The sequence below is a fragment of the Stegostoma tigrinum genome, chromosome 11 (genome assembly GCF_030684315.1).
Source record: "Stegostoma tigrinum isolate sSteTig4 chromosome 11, sSteTig4.hap1, whole genome shotgun sequence".
Lineage (NCBI taxonomy): Eukaryota > Metazoa > Chordata > Chondrichthyes > Orectolobiformes > Stegostomatidae > Stegostoma > Stegostoma tigrinum.
The window spans coordinates 19,975,010-19,989,785 of record NC_081364.1 but is presented as its reverse complement, the minus strand read 5'-3'; the positions used below and the strand labels follow the sequence as shown (position 1 = coordinate 19,989,785).

Below are 14,776 nucleotides of genomic sequence, written 5' to 3'. Positions count from 1 at the left end.
GTTAAGACCGTAGGATGAAGTCCGTCTGGACTTGGATGAAAGTCCTCCACTCCATCAGTTCTTTTAGTACTGTTTCTCTAGAGATTGTAATGTGATTAAATTCTTTTCCTCCTACCCCCTGATTTTCATCTATTACTTGAATATTTGCTGTAACCTCCATATTGAAAACAGAAGCAAAATGCTTGATCATTTTATCCACCATTTACTTATTTTCTATTATTAACTCTCCGTTCTGACTCTCTAGAGGACCATCACTCACTCATATTTTTCCTTTAAAAATACCTGTGGAAACTCATGCAGTCCATTTATGCTTTTCTAGCTAGCTGCTTCTTGTACTCTAATTTCTTTCTCCTGATTAATCATTTTGTCATTTTCTGCTTCTTTTTATATTCTGTTCAATCAGTATTTTTTATCCTTATGTTTGATGCTTTCCTTAACTGTTTTACTTAAGCACCAATAATGGGTCCAACCCTTTAAAGTTTTCCTTTACTATTGGAGTATACTTCTAAGTATTCTGAAATATTTCTTGTACATTTCATCCTTCATTATTGTTAATTGGAGGCCTAAAGACTACTTCCAGTATTGACCTTTTTCCCCTTCAATTCCTCATCTCTAACCAAACTGCTTTTATATCCTGATCTCCTGAACCAAGATCATTTCTAACATTGTGTCAATGCCACCCCAGATTAATAGTGCTTCCTCTTCACCTTCATATAGATTGCTAGTGTTCTTTTGTGCTTTATTCTTCTTGCGCTGGTACAGCCACAGTGCTGTTGGAAAGAGACCTACATCTCTGCAGATTCCGATCTAAAAGGGATACGAAGTGAGAAATATGCTGGAGATCTCTTTGTCTGCCGGATAGATTGCCAATGAGATGGCCCCAGTTTTGTCCCTTGGATGCACTTCTGCCCTCCAATCAGGGCAACTGTATGGACACCCAAACCTGCAAAACATAGACAAACAGGAGGCTGAAGAACACAGCAAGCCAGGCAGCTTCTGGAGGAAAGGCGTCATCAACATTTTGGATATTACCCTTCAGGACTTGATCAAAACATGAGTCCCAAACCAGGCCGCAGGAACTGGCAGTGAGTCCTGGTATCTGCCATTTGTGGAATATAGTGTAAACACTAGGTCTTTTATCATATTGCTGCCTGATTTATGATGAGAGCACAGCACAGGCCTGCACAAATTGAGTGGTATGAACTGCTTCAAAGTTCAACAACTCCTGTAACTAGACATGCTCTTGATGGAAGAGCAAATTATTTCTAATTAGAAACTTCTAAGATGTAGAATTCATTTTTGGTTTTCCTCCATCTGAGAAACTTCCTGTCTACCAGGTCCTTCCTGTGGAGTCCTGTAATTTATAAATTGGTTAATTTTAAGACAAATTTTTGCCCCGTGGCTAATGATTCCAGGCTATAAATCTATACTCGAAACAATAAGCATTTGTACGCACAAGTGAATTCATTAATTCTGTACTCCAAGATGGGGGTTGTTAAAGAATTACATAAAACTGGTTAGAAATTGCAATGCACAAACCACTATCAGCCAGTCTGTCACTGTTGGTGTTTATTCTCTAAATGAGTAATAGGCCCAATCTGTACCAAAATTCCTCACCTTTAATCCTTCAACCACCCATCTATACCATTATTCAACATTGACATGTTCTCTGCATTGATCACTAACTGCTTTTAGCTTCGCCACTTTATGGCTTGCAATCTTAATATTGGAATGTGCTTAATCTTTTTCATTCGTATTTGATGTATCTTCTTTCCTGAAGGACTGCAGCTCATTTCTTCATCTTGTTTTATTTCCATGTTTATAATTGGTTAAAACGACTTTCTTCTTCAATTCCCTCTATGCATTTTGCATGTTTTCCTTTTTGGTTTTTATAATTTACGTCTTATTCTTGGCTAGTTCTATCTTTTCTACATATTCTTTGATTGTTTTTACTTCCCCTGCTCTCTTCCTCTGCAGTTTGAATTTCGCTGTTTATTTATCTAAAAAAAACTCTTTTGCTTTTTTTATTAATTCTGTACCTATTTTGAAGTTGCCTGTCCTTCCATGTTCTCCCATTATCTAAAACCTTGCTCAGGCAGCAAGCTGGAAACCTCCCCCTTTCCTAAGCTTCTTTTCTAATCTTAATTCACTTTTGCTTAACCTCTGTCTGTTCCAATCTTTCATGTTCCAAATAGGCTACAATATATGGCCCCACTCCTCCTTTATCCATAAACTTTACCAGTTTTCTTGAAAAGTCCTCAACCATTGCTCTGTGAGACAACAAAGCCTGCATATTATAGCATACTACTTTTCTAACTAGTGATTTTCCCAATGCTACTGCAATTCTTATTTAATTGATCATCTCCCCTTCTCCCTCATCTGAGTGAGCCATTTGTTTCCATTTTAATGTATTTTATGGTCTTGCTGAGGATCCTACCACAAACATGTTGTAGATCATTTCCTCGGAGTTTCTGTGCTAGAAAATTTATTTACATACCCCAATATTTGGATAATAAACTATTTGTTCCTTTGCCAGCCCCCAACCCTCAATGGAGGTTCAACCACTCTCTGAAACTTACTGCAATGATCTTTTTCTGCTCCCTGATTTGTCAGGATGTGTCCAACTCCACGTCTGATTCAATTTCAGTTGGAAACACCACCTACGCATATTTGCTCCAGTTAACATCTGTTAATCAAGTTTCCTAATTCTGCAGGAATTACACATCTCTGTGCCTGCCTGTAATGCCATTCAAGCTATCAAGCATAATTTTAAGTTACAATTCAATGTAAAGTTTGTTTTTTAAATCATTTAAATATCAACTAAACTAACACCATTCCTCCATCTTTTTTGCTAATTACAATTCTCATCAAATAGCTATTTTGGACACTCAGTTCGAGCCTTACTTCTGACTACACTCTTTGCGGGAACTGTTGGATTAGTCAATTTGCCCTGAACTGTGCCGTCCCTCTATTACTGGCATTGTTAGCTTTTACCTCCCCCGTTCTGATAATAATTCTCAAGTCTTGCAGAAATAAATGAGTGTTGATGAAGATCATTGGTGCCTTACATTGATATAATGATCTATGTATTTTTAGGACCTCTGACTATTTACCGAAATAATCATTGCTTCTCATAAATCATATGCCAAAAGCAGCTTTTGCTGAACAGATTTTCCCCTCAAGTGTCAAAATAAGAGCACTGCATTAATTGGTTCATTTTCTATATCTTCTGAATACAATTTATTTCAAATACTTGTGCAATGTTTTATGTTTACAGACTTTAGCAGCAGACCTTCCACTCATTAGCAGCAGGAGGACAATGCGCGGATCAGTTATTTCAGTCCGCTGCAGCAGAACTATAATTGTAAGTGTTATACAGCACGTTAAAGCTAAAGTTATGAATGTTAAAACTTTATCCCGAAGTGTTGCTCGTACCAAACTTTAACACTGAACAATCATCAACTGAAGGGTCAAGTCAAACATCATCCTCCACAAGGCTAACATATTCAAGGGGATTCCTAAGACTCCACAGAGAATAATTATCAGGAAAGCTCTACCCTCAGGTTGGATTTTTAATATGAATGATATAAGGGTACAATTTGGACTAAGTTCTTAATGTTTAGTGATTAGCTCTGGAGTTTCCTCCTTCAGTGTATTGATGACTATTTAATCACGTTTCAAATGCATTCGATGGACTAGAGCTCTGCAAGATATAATCAGAAGTTGGTAAGATTTCATGTTGTAAAATTGTGCTACACGCACGAGGAACAGCACTATTCCTATAGTCCGTCACTTCATTCATCATGCAGGGATAGTGACAGGCATTCCGTTTGGACACATTTCTTGGGTTTTGAAAAGAAAAGTTAGACAAAGGTATTGCTTGATTCACCACTGTCTCCAGGAATAAGCATGTGTATCAATGTTGGATGAGGACAGAATCAGGATTATCCATTATCCAGTAGTCATTAAAAGACTTGTTAATACTGCCTCAGCTCAGGCATGAAAAGTGGGCAATAACCGATACAGTGAGCACATATGGAATTAAACCCTAATATTTTCAGGGCAGAAAATTGGCATGAAGAAAAGAGGCAACCTTGGAGTCAATATTTTCCTTTAACTTCTTGTTGAATGCAACCAGTATTTTGTTTTCAGTGTGTGATTCCTTTTGAACTTTTACTAGTCGCAGAAAATGTGCAAAGTTGAAAATAAAACAAGGCTTGCACAATACCTTTTGAGGTTACTGCACAAACATGCAAAGGCAAAGTTCAGTGGGGATATTGTTTAGGATGAAAAATTGAATTCAACATTTAAGTTCATAGACAAATTTGCAAGATGACTTTTTTTAACCAAGTTAAAACAAAGATTTGATTCCGTGGGATAATTAAACCCAAGTGGTAGTGAAATTGTAGCAGGATTCTGTTTCAGTGGAAATAAACCCAAGACGGTGCTAAAGAAGCTGCTCATTCATGATCATATCTTAAACTACCACACCAAATCAAAACGTCATGCTGTGTCGTTTCGGAATATTTTCAATGTTGATTTTACATAAAAATAAAGACCTACTTCAGTTAATGCTATAATCCACTACCATGCATAATGATAACTAAGTCCCTTAATTACCATCACTGCCCTAATCACAAAATTTGATTCATGCAATATTATCTTTGATCAGGGAGATCTGATTGTGAATGATGGAAGTGCTCAGATTGTTCAGAGACACCTGGAATTTGACGGTGGGATTGCATATGGCATCAACAATATCTTGGAACCTCCACATTTAGGAGCTCGATGTGACGCACTTACGATGCACCATGCCCGTGTAAGTCTTTTTACCAAATTAACTTCATTGTCTGCTGCTTCTGTTTATGTTACTAGATACTTTGACGGAAGACTAGGTTAATTCTGGATGGGTGGTTCATGATTCATCTTTATAATATCTAACAAGATTTCTTTTTTATTGAAAAATATAGTTAACCTCTGTCTGGGGTCTTAATTCAAGTTGCCATACACATCTGTGATTGTTTTCATACTAGCATAAATTTTTCACACTCCTGGCCCAGAGTTGCATTTCAGAAGAAAGGATAGGATTATTATTATTTAGCAATAATAACCTGAATCACACATCCTTTGAATGCGCCATCTGCTGGCAGCATACAGCCAGGAATCCATCCTGAAGCATCATTAAGCCTTGCTTAATCATAAAGAAATATCCCTCTAATTCCACTGTCCTAATTATATGGACCAATTGAATAAATATGTATTTGTTATGGGCTAATTATTTTCTAATTTCTCACCTTAGAGGTATTTACAGCCCTATTTTCCTTTTGGATGTTTTTATAGTGGGCGCTTTTTCATTGATCATAGAATCTCCACAGTGTGGAAACAGGCCCTTCAGCCCAATAAGTCCACCCTGATCCGCAGCATCCCACCCAGACCCGTTCCACTATAATCCACCTAATCTATATATCCCTGAGCACTATGGGCAATTTAGCCTGGCCAATCCACCAATGCACGTCTTTGGACTGTGGAACGAAACTGGAGCACCCGGAGGACACCCACGCAGGCATGGGGAGAACTCCATGTGCAAACTCCACACAGACAGTTGCCTGAGGGTGGAATCGAACCTGGGTTCTTGGTGCCGTGAGGCAACAGTGTTAACCACTGCTTTTTTTTAAAGTCTTTTCCCCCTTGCTACAACATGTCACTGTCTCCTTGGAAGCCCAGTGGAATCAATATGCTAACATTATTAGCAATTTCTTCCATATGTTTAATTACACCATCTTTCTAATTGTGTTGTGATTGTCATCTATTGGTCTTCATAGTTCAAGCTATTTGTGACTTTAAGTAAAATGTTTTTGATACACTTTATTGCAAGATCGATTGAGATTGATTGTCTATGCCGTTTCAAAGATATACTTTCCTTTGTTTCTGTCTGGGTATGGTGGACTGGAAAGAGAAAATGTAAGTAAGAACTGTTCATTGGGATGTAAGGGAACATGCCAGATTTTCCATCCAAAGTAGTCAGGAATTCAGACATCTTCCTTACAGCTACATAATCCTCCACATCTAAGTTTTCGATGTGTGCTGAATAGAAGCCACGCAATACAGTCAAACACAGGAACCGGAGAATCTGCTTCTGAATGATATATACTTCTGGGTTAATGTCAACTGTTTTTGTTTAGGGTCCCTGTGGTAGTTGTTTGAATCCTCCTGCCTGTCCTCTTGGAACAAAACCACAGGTAAGATTTGGTTTACTTGGAAACTTTGCCCTAATTTATTTTGAATAAATGCAATTTTGCATAATGTTCACAAAAAGAACCACAGGTAAATACCTGAGCATCCTCCAATATATTTTACAGTAGCTTCATTAGAATCATAGAATGTTTGTGGTACAGAGAAGGCCACTTGGACCATCATGTTGGTACTAGCCTAAGAACTATTCACCCAGTCTAATTCCAGTTTTTTCTAGCATTTAGTCTTTAGTTCTGCAGGTTACAGCACTGTGATAACATATATCCAGACATCTTTTAAATGATTTGAGGGTTTCTGCCTTTAATGTCCTTTCAGGTAGTGATTTCCAGACCCCTGAAACTCTTTTGATCCAAGCAAGCCCCTCAGCTGGCCTCTAATCTTTCTCCCCACCGAAGCCTCTACTCACCTTTCTGCTAAGATAAATATCCACTTCCTTTCCACTTCATCCCAGCCCCTCCACTTCTGTACATCTTAATCAAATCTCTCCTCAGCCTCTTCTGCTCTGAGGAGAACAATCCTCTGCTGTCCAATGTTTCCTCATCACCAAATTTATCCAACATCCTCATAAATCTCCTCTGTGCACTCTCTTGTAGAATTATACCCTTTCTGTAATGAGGTGACCAGAGCTACACAGTACTTGAACTGCAGACTAAATAATGATTTATACAGTTCCAGCATAAGCTCCCAGCTCTTATATTTTATTAGGCAAGGCATAGAATATATCTGTTAGAATACTGCTTTTGCCTAATCCCTGTAATGTGTATATAAGCATATGTAATTGTTTGTACTTTGGATAACCTAAGAAATAGTTACGCTTTGCAGATGCAGAGAACAATAAGGAAGTTGTGTTAGCTGTGTGGACAGTGAAGAAGTGGACATTAAATGAAGTACAGACTACTCTGGCTAACGTAGGAGTTTGTCATCAGCAGAACTTAAGGGAATGTGAAAAAGAAGTCATTAATCTGCATAGGGAACGAGGTTGACTGACAACAGGACTGATTGATGTTTTTGCCTTCCATAAAATAAGTTGATAAGGACAAATTAGTTACTGTCAAAGAAACATCCCCTCATCCCCTCATTCTTTTGTTTGGCCTCAACTACACCTGATCATAAGCTAAATAGTCAAAAGCAAGCAAAGTTAGAAAGTCAGAATACCAAAACCTGAGCACACAGGCCTTGGTTATGTTATCTCAGTAATTGTACAGTAAGATGCCAGATGTCAATGATTAATTTAATGATTTTGACTTGTCTGATATCTGATATGGTCAAAGAGACAGAAGATGCAAAAGTCTTTAAGAGAAACATCAAAAACAAGTCAAAAGGTTACATGCATTTATTGAAGTAACTTTTACCTTAGGCCTAACAGGGCAGAATAACTCTAAAAGGCTGCAGGCTCATGGGACAGCTAGCCCGTAAGTATGCAACATTGGAAGCCACAAACACTTTTAATTTGGTTGCACTGCACTCATGTATCTCAAACATATTCTCCAAATGTGTGTGTGGCCTCTAGAGATGATTGTCAGGTAAACACTACCAGAAAGGTTTCTAAATATGTCCCAAGTCCATGACGTTACAAATTAAGGCACAAAGTTCAATTCCTACATGGCACAATGCTAGGGAAGTCACAACTGATAATGTGAGATAATGATTAATATATCCATAGGCCCTCATCTCCCACAACCAATTGCGAATAAAACACAATGGCCTTAAAATTCTGTGACCACTGCAGCTAGTGTTAGCACTATAGAAAATACATAAGTTTGTTGATGCTTTTTGTCTTGCACTCTTCGAGTATTTGGAAGTAAAACCAAAGGGAAAGCATTCATACTGAATGAAGGGAGAGTGCTGGTTGGACAACAAGTGAACTCTGAATGACAAATGCATTGCTAAAATGAATGCACAAGTTAACGACGAGAAGCAGTTAATGGTTGAGCTTTGTTTAAATATTTAAACCTAGCAGATTGACGCTGATTAAGCTATTGGTAAAGAATGGTCCAGAAAATGGCTGCCACCAATTTTGAAAAGTTGAAACCTGTGCAGCGTTTATACATGTTCTTTCCATCTGTCTGCTGCACAGTGCATAAATCGCATGGCCCCTATTTCTGTGGTTGTCGTCTAAAGGCCATTCTTTACAGTGTGTACGCATCCCACCTTTTATACTGATCAGTGAAGGTAGGTTTGCTATAGACAGTGGTAGAGAATCCCTGGCCAATTCTCAACTAGAACATCATGGAAGGAAGCTCATTTTACTGCCGCATTTGAAAGGCGAATTTGAACGTGTGTGTGCTATTAAGGCACAGAAGGAAATTCTTAGATCAGCTGTGGAATCATACCAAACATATTACGTAAGAGAAATATGTATGGTTATCACAGAATCACAAACTAATACGGCATAGAAGGAGATAATGGGAACTGCAGATGCTGGAGAATTCCAAGATAATAAAATGTGAGACTGGATGAACACAGCAGGCCAAGCAGCATCTCAGGAGCACAAAAGCTGACGTTTCGGGCCTAGACCCTTCATCAGAGAGGGGGATGGGGAGAGGGAACTGGAATAAATAGGGAGAGAGGGGGAGGCGAACCGAAGATGGAGAGTAAAGAAGATAGGTGGAGAGAGTATAGGTGGGGAGGTAGGGAGGGGATAGGTCAGTCCAGGGAAGACGGACAGGTCAAGGAGGTGGGATGAGGTTAGTAGGTAGATGGGGGTGCGGCTTGGGGTGGAAGCAAGGGATGGGTGAGAGGAAGAACCGGTTAGGGAGGCAGAGACAGGTTGGACTGGTTTTGGGATGCAGTGGGTGGGGGGGAAGAGCTGGGCTGGTTGTGTGGTGCAGTGGGGGGTGCAATGGGAGAGAGATTCCCTGAGGTTGGTCCGGAGGGAGGAGGGTAACTTCTTCAGGTTAGGCATCCCTGGAAGAGGCTTCGCTGTGAGGTTTTCAGGTTAGGCATCCCTGGAAGAGGCTTCGCAGTGAGGTTGACCCCACAACCAGCCCAGCTCTTCCCCCCCACCCACTGCATCCCAAAACCAGTCCAACCTGTCTCTGCCTCCCTAACCGGTTCTTCCTCTCACCCATCCCTTGCTCGCACCCCCATCTACCTACTAACCTCATCCCACCTCCTTGACCTGTCCGTCTTCCCTGGACTGACCTATCCCCTCCCTACCTCCCCACCTATACTCTCTCCACCTATCTTCTTTACTCTCCATCTTCGGTCCGCCTCCCCCTCTCTCCCTATTTATTCCAGTTCCCTCTCCCCATCCCCCTCTCTGATGAAGGGTCTAGGCCCGAAACGTCAGCTTTTGTGCTCCTGGGATGCTGCTTGGCCTGCTGTGTTCATCCAGCCTCACATTTTATTATCACGGCATAGAAGGAGGCCATTTGGCCCATCTTTAATGCACAAGCTCTTCAAAACGAGCATTATTACAAGTGGAGAAGATAGTAAAGAAGGAATACAGTATGTTAGCATTCACTGGTTGGGGCATTGAGTATAAAAGTCAACAAGTCATGTTGCAGCTCTGTAAGACTTAGGCCACATTTGTAGTGTGGTGCACAGTTCTGGTCACTGCAGTATAGGAAGCATGTGGAGACTTTGGAGGGAGTGCAAAAGGGGGTTTACTAGGATGTTTCCTGGACTGGAGTGTATTAGGTCAAAGGAGAGGTTGGACAAACTTGTGATGTTTTCACTAGATTGTTGGAGTGGTGACCTGATAAAGTATATGAAATTATGAGAGAAAATTATGTATAGGGTGACTAGTTGGAGTCTCCTTCCCAGGGTGGAGATATCAAATACAAGGGGCATAGGTTTAAGGTGAGAGGGAAAAAGTTTAAAGGAGATGTGCGAGGAAATACTTTCACACACAGGGTAGTAATTGCTTGGAAAGGGCTGCCGGGGCGGTGGTAGAAGCAGATACATTAGCAAAGTTTAAGTGGCATTTAGTCACTTGTATAGGCAGAGAATAGAGGAATACAGACCATGTGCAGACAGAAGTGATTAGTTTAAAATAGCATCATGGTCAGCAGAGACATGGTGGGCTGAAGTTCCTGTAACGTACTGTTTGATGTTCTATTACCTAGTGCCGACCTCTTGTTGATATACACACACCCTTACACACTACTGCTATGAAGATAATCATTTAATGCTGTCTTGAATCCCTCTGTGGAACCTCCCTCCCCCACATTTCTAGACAGTGCATTCCAGACCCTAACTACCCTGGTTCCTTTGCACATCGCTTTAAATCCATGCCCACTCATTGTTCTTTAATGAGCAGGAACAGCTTCTGCCTATCTGCTGTGTATGCTCATAATTTTGAAAGCTTCTGTCAAATGTCCTCTCAGCCACCTTCTCTCCTAAGTGAGCAGTCCAAACTTTTTTAATCTTGTAAATTGCTTCTGTATTCTCTCCAATGCATTCACAAGTTTTCCCTATAATCAGCTGAGGTCTAGCACATGTCATATAAAATTTCAACATCACTTCCATGCTCTTGTATCTGTTCCAAGACTCCTTCCTTGTTAATTTTGAAATCTTCTACTGACAAAGTTTCATTCTCTTCAGTAAATACAGATACAAAGTTTTTTTTTACAATCATCTAAGTAATCCTGAAGGATTATACTGTGTTGATCACTTCCGGCTGTTTATCAGGCAAACTCATGAACAGGCCTACAGCTATCGCATTTGGTCCCAAAAAGTGCTACCTCATAATATCCTGGGTCAGGTACTTTAAAGGTTTGAGCAACAAATTGCAATATCAGTGCTGTTCACCACTAAATGATGTCACCATCAAGCCAAAGAGATGTTCTGCTTATGATGCAAGTGAATAATGTGTTATATAAATTTGAGTGCCTGTATGATGCTCAGAATGTAGCCTATATGTCACAAAGACTGTAGACTGTAACCAACAGCTTAGCTCTTTTGACTGTTCTCAACAGGCAAGGTACTGAGCGTACCCAATTGGCCAGCGCTTGCAAAACTCAATGTTGTGTCCAACATTAGATGTGATTTACATCAGTTGTCAATGAGCTGGTGCATTATCCTTGACAACCTCTCTACCAATCAGATTCTACTTGCCAAACAGTCAGCAGTCCCTCTCAATAGTGTAAATATTGCTTTCCCTTTGACATTTTATTCAAATTGTCCTGGAAAGTGAAGGATAGAAAGCTGAAGAAAATATGCAATTTTTTCCAGCAATATTCATGTTCTATGCGTCTTTATTTCTGCTCTTCAATTTAAAGGATGGTTCTGATTACCAAAGCTGTTGGTACAACCAAGCGAACAGACCAGGCAGACACCTTTGGGGGCAGTTCAGTGATCGGCTGAACACCGTTGTACATCCCTATAAACTGTTTAGAAGAAAATGGATTCATCAAGGTCACCTCCATGCAATACGTGGCTGCAGCAGACAATGTGTTAATCCTCTTTGGATTCTGCAGTGTTGCAAAAATCATTATGGCCCTTACTGTCAAGGTAATATGAGATATGGCATGTATCACAATTCAATCACTGTCTGGTTTGAGATGTATGCACTCTGCTTTTGCCTCTATTGCTCACTTTTTTTTTTGTTGAGGTTAGGTACATTTTCACTTTAACTTTAAATAAATCACACTACAAGCCAGGAACAGGTGAATAATCGAATATTTGAAGCTTTTGAATAGGTGTGGAGAGACAAAGATACTCCCTTGAGTAGAGCAAGTTAAGGGGAAGTTGAATAAAATTCACAATTATGAGGGGTTGTGATACCGTAAATAGTAAGAAAATACTTCCAGCAGCAGGAGGGAACAGGTTGAAGCACAGTGGCAAAAGTATCAGAAAAGACATTTCTCATGAAGTGAGTTTTTTATGATACATAACACAATTGGCTGGTGAAAGGAGATTCGGTAGTAATTTCCAAAACAGAATGGAATAAATACTTCAAAACAAGACACTTGCAGTACTATTGGTTTAAAGAGCAGGGGAGAGAAGTTAGTGGTTAGATCTGTCAAGCTCTAAGCTCAGTGTTCTTCCTACCAAAGTGCATCACCTCTACCTCTGTGTCGAACCTTGTCAGCGACCTATCTGTCCACACCAACAACTTATAGATATCCTTGCAGAGTTTCACATTTACATTACTTCCACATTTTGTGTCACCTGCAAACTTAAAAATTGTCCCCTGCAAACCAGGGTCCAGATTATTAATATATATCAGAAAAAGCAACGGCCCCAATACCAGCCCTTGGGGTACTCCACTAAAAAAAACTTACTCCATCCTGGGAACTATCCATCCATATCCAATCTGTTTCCGTCACTCAGCCAATTTTGATTCCATGTTGCAACTGTCCCTTTTACACCATGACCTATAATTTTCCTCATGTATGTTGTGAGACACTGTATTAAATGCCTTCTGGAAATGTGCCTATACCATGTCAAAAATGTTACCCTCACCTACCCTTTCCATTATTTCTTCAGGAAACTTTATTGGTTAAATATGATCTTGCCTTTAAAAAATATATGCTGACGCTTCCTAATTGACCCACTTTTTCTCCCATGCTGATTCTATTGGATTAATTGTTTCCAAAAACAGCCTCATCACTGAAGTTAAACTAACTGGTCTATAATCGCTGGGTTATCCTTGAAACTCTTTTGAACAAGGCCATAATGTTGGCAATTCTCCAGTCTTCTGGCACCTCCCTGAAGTCAAGGAAAGACTGAGCAATCATGAAATACAAGTAGTTGTTCAGTGCACAATGCTGTACATCCTTCCTGACTACTCAGATATTGAAGCAGTTCATGTCCAAATGTAGCAAGACCCGGCTTGGGGTGACAAGTGGCAAGTAATATTTGTGCCACACAGAGCCAGGCAATGATCATTTCCATTGAGAGAGACAAACTAACCATCACCCCTTGAGGTGGTACAGTGGCTCAGTTCCTAGCACTGAGTGGTATGCTTTTAGGATGGTCAATGTGGACTTGTTGGGCTGAATGGCCTGTTTCCCCCAACTGTAGGGTTTCCATGGTCTGTGATTCTATGAATTCTATGACATCCAATGGTGTTACAATCACTGAATCTCCCACTATCAATATCTTAAGGGTTGACATTGACCAGAAACTCATCTGGACAATCAATATAAATATAATGGCTATTAGAGCAGGTCAGAGACCAGAATGCTGCAGCAAGTAACGCACATCCTGACATCCCCAAGCCTATCCATCATCTACAAGGCTCAAGTGAGGAGTTTGATGGAATACTCCCACTTAACTGGGTGAATGCAGATCCAACAACACAGGCACAACATCCACGAACATCACCCCCTCCACTGCCAATAGCAGTGTGAAACATCTTTTGAGATACTCTGCATGAATTCACCTTACTTTCACACCATGCTTGGTGGAAAGCACAGACCAGATTTTTGTTCTGACCAAAGATTATTATTTACAACAAGTAATTAGACAATAACTGCAGCAAAACAAATATAAGCAGGCATTTAACAAACTAAAATTCAAATCCACTTTTAGATTTCCCTTACATACACAAGCAAATAAGGAAAAATGGATTAGTAGTGGAGGCAGGAAAACTGGGAAGTCAGTTCACTGCCCCTGGATCTGATGCCGAGATGATCCTCCTTTGGCTGGTCACAGCCTTTGGCCAGATGTCTGGAATCTTTCTCTAGTTTGTAAAAAGTACAAAGCAACTGATTCAGTTGGAAAACGTCTCCAGCTTATCAATTCAGAAGTCACAACTCACAGCTGCTGCTGCAGGAAAGGTAACTTTTTTTTCCAGGTTTAAACATAAATATTTAATGTAGGGAATAGGTACCTTCTAAGCGAGGAAAGATCTGCACACTTCACTCTCGCTGGATCTCTGTAACTTGTTTCCAGCTTCAAGCTGCTCAGTCATCCAAGAACCAATCACACAGTTGGGCAAGCCGAGCATCTCCATCATTGATAATTGGCCACTTGTCCATAGATCAGTTTCTTGCTGCCACCCAGCTGCACCTGAATATGGAACCTTTTCGTTCCTCTTAGTCTGGAATTCAAGCTTGATCACTGCTCATTCAAACAGCCGTTTACAGTGCTCACTGTGGGTATCAGATTTGCTTGCTTTTCTAATTACAAATCACTGCCTTTTAAAACTGTTCATGAAACTCAATGAAATTCACACCTTGCCAAAATTTGCAAAGGCTCAGGGCTGTGTGGCCTTCTCTGTTTCAAAATGGAGCATCCTCCTTTCACTCAAGGCCCAGACCTAAAACTCTTTATTAATATAGAAGATTTACCCTGAGACTTTGTTATTTCAGTGTGTCCTGGAGGAATACAGTCACCTTGTAGTTCTCATGGAATTTGTAATGACAGAAGACTCGGAAATGGAATGTGCCAGTGCTCAGTGGGCTTCAGTGGAACAGCCTGTGAATTGTGTGAAGCTGGTAGATATGGACCAAACTGCGAAAGTATGTATTGCAACCAACTCTATGTTCTTCTGACTTACTGCAAAAAAGTTGGTAGTTTTGCTATGAATTTTATAACTGATGTGGTGTTCCACAACCCAAATGCTTAACCA

The 14,776-nt window shown here is 40.1% G+C and overlaps 1 protein-coding gene across 1 annotated transcript in view; it reads left to right on the top strand.

Moving 5' to 3' along the window:
- Positions 1–14,776, top strand: part of stab1 (stabilin 1) — a 258,505-nt gene that overhangs the window by 211,445 nt on the left and 32,284 nt on the right. Inside the window, exons 52-56 of the mRNA XM_048547400.2 lie at positions 3,278–3,364; positions 4,673–4,819; positions 6,183–6,239; positions 11,478–11,709; positions 14,517–14,666. Coding sequence (XP_048403357.1) covers positions 3,278–3,364; positions 4,673–4,819; positions 6,183–6,239; positions 11,478–11,709; positions 14,517–14,666 — 673 coding nt within the window. The remainder of the gene's footprint in view (positions 1–3,277; positions 3,365–4,672; positions 4,820–6,182; positions 6,240–11,477; positions 11,710–14,516; positions 14,667–14,776) is intronic.